This window comes from Morone saxatilis, unplaced genomic scaffold (genome assembly GCF_004916995.1).
Source record: "Morone saxatilis isolate NCDOM2014 unplaced genomic scaffold, NCSU_SB_2.0 Contig15, whole genome shotgun sequence".
Lineage (NCBI taxonomy): Eukaryota > Metazoa > Chordata > Actinopteri > Moronidae > Morone > Morone saxatilis.
Window position 1 is genome coordinate 25,820,282 of NW_023339707.1, and position 6,661 is coordinate 25,826,942.

Genomic DNA, 6,661 nt, shown 5'->3' on the forward strand with positions numbered 1-6,661 from the left:
ACTCCCAACAATTCATATATTCTCATTTTTATATTCAAGAGAAGAACATTAATAATTCACTTTAAGCACAATTAACTTTTGGCTCACACAGTTTATTTATAAGAATTTTGGCCTCACCGTTTAATCTTTTCATTGATATGATTTCAGATCCTGTTTATTCTTGTTGATTTCTCAGCAGCTCAGATTAAACTCCAGTGTTTTGGGGTAAGAAATAAATATTTGTTGTAGTTTGATGGTGGAGCCACCAGGGGGAGACAGTGACTGTTTCAGAGCTTCACTGGTTTCCATCCTGAAGAGCTGAAAGAAGAAAGAAGAGAAGCAACCTGCATAGGTTGCACTCCAATCCTTTCAAACAAATTATTTTAAAGTGCTCAATTTGTTTGAATTTAATCTTAAATATAAGGTCTGTTAATCATCTTTCCTCCAGCATTTATCAGCTGTTTGCAGTATATAAACAAAGACTGTATCAGTTCGTTTTACAGTCACTCAGAGAAGCAAGAAAAGAGCCACACTGTATTAATGTTTACTTGTTATGGATGTTTTTATTGCATGACATTTGGCAGTTACCCCCAAAAAACATTCAATTCCATCAAAATAATAATGAAAAAGTGTATTTACATACTGTAATCAGCCTTCATACAGGTATTTGCAGTTAGACATTAACTAGCTTCAACTACAGTAAAAATTCACTTTACTACATTCATGATTATCTTAGTTATCCTGCTAAACTAAACTCATCGGGCCAACAGGCCTCGACTCAGACAAAAGGCTTCCTCTGTAATTCTTCCACAGTACGCAGCAAAGAAATATACACCACTAGCAACCAAACTCAAAGTATAACTCCTATAAAAGCAAGAACAGAAGTGGACTTGAAACTCCAAAAAACCCAACTGCTGCACAAATAAGAAAACATTGTTCAAATAAATACATTCAGCAGAAAATATGCCACCGCAGTGCAAAACATGAATACAAAAACAAGAAATGTAACACAGACAGCTGATTTAAGGTAGTAGCTGCTCAAACTTGAACAAAGAGAAAGATTGAAATTCAGTGGGAAAACAAAAAAAATTTAAGTAAAATGCAAAAGTAAATCATTTTTGGTTATGAATAAAGTATGATTTTTTGCAACTTTTTGTTGGTTTGCTTTTAAATATCAACGCTCATCCTGGTTTGTGCCGTAACACACTTATTGGAGAACACCCTGTTGTACAAGAGCTCCCAGGAACCTTTAAGGTTCTTTTAAATGTGATGTTAGTGGTCATCTATTCTACATTGATGACATGGTAAAATAAATAAATCAATTGGAAAAACGCTAGTATTTAACTTGAGTTGACTAGTTTTGTGTAAATTCCTAGAGGACCAAGAACGGTTCCCTGAGGAGCTCCTTCATGAATGTTGAAACCGGTCAGTTTTTCTGGATACTTTGAAGTATTTAGAGTGTTTTCAAGATACTTTGCTGGTGAGGAACCTATTTGGATCACATAGGAACTGTTTAGCACACATGGATAAGACTGGATTTTTCAGTTTCTCTGCAACTGATTTCACAGCAACAAGGCCTCGACCTTCAAAGCTGCTGCCTGTCGACAGGATTATGACCGACACGTTTTGCAGTGTTATGGGAGAGAAATTAAAATTTTAAATACATCCCAAACTATTTGTGTCTTTATCACAATTTTAGCTTGGATATGATGAGCAAAAGGCTGAACTCTGAAATGTGTCATATAATTTGATGTTGTTTTCTTTGCAGTGTTTTATTTCATGGTTGGAATATGTTTACAGTGGCTCCTTAACTCAAATTCATAGTTATTCAAGACAAATAAATTAAACCTGTAAATGTGTTTAAAGAGGCACATTAGAATTAATTGGGTAATTTCAGCTGGCTAACATGTTAGCCTGGAGTTAAACCATGTCTGAAGAACCTTGAAGTGAACATTTTGTTCTGACAGTGTGACAGAGTTCAGTGTTTTATCCTGTTGATCCTGTTTTCCTCGTTCATACCAGCTCTGCCACAGAGGGTGGGACTACTACAGGGGTGACTACAGTTACTAAAGTATATCAACTAAAACCAAAAACACACACTGACCCTGTTTAACCATTAGTTCCACCTAAAGACTGCAGAAGTATGTCGTTAGTTATAGCTGAAACATAAATGATGATATTTGCAAAAGATGATATTTAAGTATTTTCCTTTTAGCCCTGAGTACATTTTATCATTATTATTTACAAGATAGTTAATCTTCAAGAGGAAACACATCAAGTGTTTCAAACATTTACTTGTACAAAGTAATCTGTAGCAGAAAATGAACATGTGAATAAGCCCACAACAAAATCTCAAATCTCTTTTGTTTGTATTTACAGTTTTTTTTCCTTTTGTGCAGAAGCAGACAGCAGCTGAGGCTGTTTATGATTATTTAAACCCGATATCTAAAGATCACAACTTCCATTTAAGACAGCATTCACTTTTTTTTGGAGCTTCTTATTTCAAGGTCACAATTTATTTTAAAAAATGAATAAACACTGCAAATGTATTTATTGTTGTAAATGTGAATGCAGATGTTAGATGCTGTTCAATAAGTCAAAGTGGTACTGTTACAGTATTTCTTTCATACAAAATCCAGCTCATTGTCTCAAAATGACAAATGAGAAAGTGCACTGAATATTACAGTTATTATCTTCATTACTGAATAAAAAAGACAAATCGAGTTGTGATCTGTTTCAATAATCTAAAAATAAAAAATGAAACCCACAGAAAGCTGCTTTCAGCTTCTGCTTTGCTGCACTTTGATTCATCGATAGCAAAAGCAACTTAAAAAACTTGAAGATTTAAGAATAATTCACAGATTCTGCTGTGAATAATAATAATAATCATATTTGTTCACCAATCACAGCCCACATTCACCTCCAGTCTTAATATCCATGGAAACACTAATCCAGAGCGTCTCTGCTGCTACACTCCGCTGTTCTCCTTGATCCAGCTGCGGTATTTGGTGACTCGGGTGTAGACGCCGGGTTTGTTCCTGCGAGCGCAGCCGTCGCCCCAGCTCACCACACCAGCCAGGAAGGTTCGCCCACTGAGGCCGGTGACAGACAGCGGCCCGCCAGAGTCGCCCTGAGAGAGTCAGAGAGGAGGGACAGCAGATTTCTCAACATCCAAATATCTCATATTTGAGGCAGAAAAAAAAAAACTCCAGTTGTCAGAAATTCCTAAAATCTCCATCTTGGACTTAAACCCACGATATGGTCGATTTAATACTGGTTATTAATGTACTGTGGTATATTGAAATCATATCATGAATGTGTATATGGAGCTCTGAATGTTGCCCTCTCCTGCCTGTTATGGATCATTAACTCGTGTGATCTGCGTTACCTGACAGGCGTCCACGCCTCCTTTGAGGACTCCGGCACACAGCATCCTGTCGGTGACTTCGTCCATCAGACTCTTACACACCGTGCTGTTGATGATCCGAACCTCCGCCTTCTGCAGGATGGTCGCAGCAAGACCTGAAGGACGAGATGATCAGATCTTACAGATCCCCTCCAGACACGTATTAAGATGTACATACAAACAGTCTGCGTGGAACAGCAACGGGTGTCTGATGTGTGTTTCTACACACAAATAGAGTATTCTAATCTAGAAGAAAAAGTTTCAGTGTTGTTGATTATAACACTGTCGTTCTGTGTTAACTCGCCTCCCTCTCTGGTGGTCCCCCAGCCGGTGATCCACGCCACTTGGCCTGCTGGGAAGTCGTAGGTGGGTGAGGGCAGACAGATGGGCCAGATGTTCTGGTTGAGGGTGACAATGGCGTCCAGCTCCATCAGAGCGATGTCGTTGTCGTAGGTCAAGCTGTTGTAGTCTTGGTGGGCGATGATCCGCCTCACGTTCCTCCTCACCGTCAACTCGTTGGTCTGACTCTGCACATGCAGGCCCAGCAAGGCCTCCCATTGGTCCGCCTGGGAGTACCTGCATCGACACACACTCAAGAGGTCAGAGGTCGCGTCTGCTGGGGGAAGCAGTGGAATAAAACTCTGCAGGACATCTAGAGTGAGATTAATCTGAGAGGTTATATATAGATATAGATATAATGGAGTCATGGATGATGATGATACACGAGGTAAAATTAACATTTCTGTTTTGACTGTTTTGTCATAACAGACTTTAATTTAACCAACATTTGCTGTAACATATATAATAAAAGAAAGACATGAATGGTATCCATAATGAAAGAGCTTGTATTTGGAGCTCCTACTTGTTTGGTCCGTTGTCCTGAACACAGTGAGCGGCGGTCAGCAGCCAGCGGTTGCTCAACACCGACGCTCCACACACGTGACCTACACCCCTGATGTGGAGGCTGACCTGCCAGGGCCACTCCCCCTCCCGGGACGCCTGACCGCCCACGATACGGGAGCTCCGGTACGGCCTCAGCCCGCACTCTGAAGACACAGAAACAAATACAAATGTACAGAAATAACGTACAGCTGATGGTGAAACAACTGTGTGTGTGTGGTAGACGTACGGCAGCTGTTCTCGTCAGAGCCGTCCTCGCAGTCCTGCTCTCCGTCACACTCTGGGTTCAGTTTGCTGATGCAGCGTCCGGTCGTGCAGCGGAAGGTGAACTCTGAACACTGCTGCAACACCAGAGCTGACCGACAGGAGACACACAGATATTAATACTGACACTGACACAGAACTGTTGATTGTAACAGCTGTACTGGCACAGAACTGGTGTCGTAGTGGAAACATCTCATTTCTAAAAGTCTATTCCAATTAAAGTCACTCCATCAATCTTACACATCCTGTTTATTTTCTTTATTCTGGTTAGTCGTCGTCAGTAAACACGGTTGTATGATGTCGCCTGTGACCTGATGATGTCAGAGTGATGTCATCAGGATTAGAGACTACAACTGTCTGCAGGCTTAGGGTTTATCCATTAGCACTTTAAACCTGAGACGTTCTCCAGAGCACGTTCAACCAGCCTCCAAGCAGGCTGCAGCCAACGCGTGACGGCCCTCCTTTCTCCCTCTCAGAAACTCAGAACTCAACTCTGTCTGTGCAGGAGAGCAGTTCAGCTCTCAGTGCTACGTACCTTCTGGATCTCAGGTTTGAAGTTTCTGTCCTGCGTCACTAATCTGTACTCAGATATCTGCTTTATTTTACTGTTCCGTGTTTGCTTTCAGCTCGATAGGAGTCGTGTTAAGTTACTGCTGATAAAAACCCAACACTTCCTGATTTTGTTGCTTCATGAGAAGTGTTTAAACGTTAAAAATAACCAGAGAATTTAATTGTGAAGAATTTATAGGAAGTTAAATGTGTTTATCACAGTGTGTGTGTGAGTTACAAACTGTGAGGTGTGGGCTGTTTACCAGGCTCATTAGGAAATGTAGGATCCAGTGTTTTGGGGATTTGACCTTTAAAGGGACTAAATCAACTTTATTAACGTGTAATCTCAGTCACTGAAGTGAAGAGTTCCAGCCTGCGTACAAAATAACGAAGGTTAAAAATTGGTTATTATGCCAAATAGTTATAATGCTTTTGTTATTTATAAAGCTTTTGTTTATGAAGCTTTAAATGACCTTGCACCTCCATACAAAAGAGACTCTTTCACTTTATGTCTTCCACTGCTTTTCTTTTAAATGTTGCTTATGTGTGAGAGAGTCTTCTGTTTATAGCTGTGGAACTCACTGCTCTCTCAGTATTATTAAAAATAAATTAAAGACCTATTGTTTTAATCTGGCTTTTAATTTAATCTAATCATAGCCTTCGTTTTTAGGTTTTATATTATTTGTCTCCCTGATGTTTATTTTTATATCGACTTTTGTTCTTTTGACGTTTTACACTTTATTGTTTCCATCATATTTATTTGTAGCCGTATTTATTGTTGGTCATTTTTTTATTGTTTCAGTTTGTCATGCAAAGCACTTTGGGCTGCACGTCTGTATGAAAGGTGCTGTACGTATATAGTTGAGTTATTCAATAAATCATAAAGGCCGAAGAAAGTGTGAGATACATCATTCAGCAGGACTGTATAATATTCCTATAATATTCCTGTAGTGTCTTCACAGTAATCGAGTGTGTAATACTGTATCAATGTAATATATGTCAGATATTTCTAAAGTTATTTAAGACATCTCTGTACGTCAGTAGTTTTATGTAAGATGAAAGTGTTTTTTTACTGAACTTTAAATAAGAGTTGTTTTTTACATTTTTCACATTTAGACTCATCTGATCCATCTGAGCAGTCGTCCACTCCGTTACACTTCAACTTCTCTGGGATACAGCGTTTGTTCCTGCAGGCAAACTCTTCTGGTTTACACTTCACTGCAAAAGAAACAAAAGAAATGCCAGTGAGTTTTTGTCCCTATGGACTTTTCAAACATTCAGATCTTTTTATAACATGAACTACAGTATGAAGTTGGATGTCTCTGGATGCATCTGGAGGATCAACATTTTTTACTTTATTTATGAACACCTTCATCCATCTGTATTTCAGTTTAACCCACCACAGTTTTCCTCGTCTGTGTTGTCTCCGCAGTCGTCATTGCCATCACATTTCCAGAACTTTGGTTTACAGCGGCCATTTTTACACTTCATCTGAGACGCCTCGCATGCTAGAGCAAAGACACAAAGAAAAACATTTTAGTCCATCTCTTAATACTCTCTGAG

The 6,661-nt window shown here is 39.3% G+C and overlaps 1 protein-coding gene across 1 annotated transcript in view; it reads right to left on the bottom strand.

The window, feature by feature from the left end:
• Nucleotides 1-529: 529 nt before the first annotated feature.
• Nucleotides 530-6,661, bottom strand: part of LOC118325038 (suppressor of tumorigenicity 14 protein homolog) — a gene marked incomplete in the record, with an annotated part of 13,005 nt that continues 6,873 nt past the window's right edge. Inside the window, 7 exon segments of the mRNA XM_035657597.1 lie at nt 530-3,109; nt 3,368-3,501; nt 3,690-3,961; nt 4,248-4,431; nt 4,515-4,640; nt 6,200-6,316; nt 6,499-6,606. Coding sequence (XP_035513490.1) covers nt 2,948-3,109; nt 3,368-3,501; nt 3,690-3,961; nt 4,248-4,431; nt 4,515-4,640; nt 6,200-6,316; nt 6,499-6,606 — 1,103 coding nt within the window.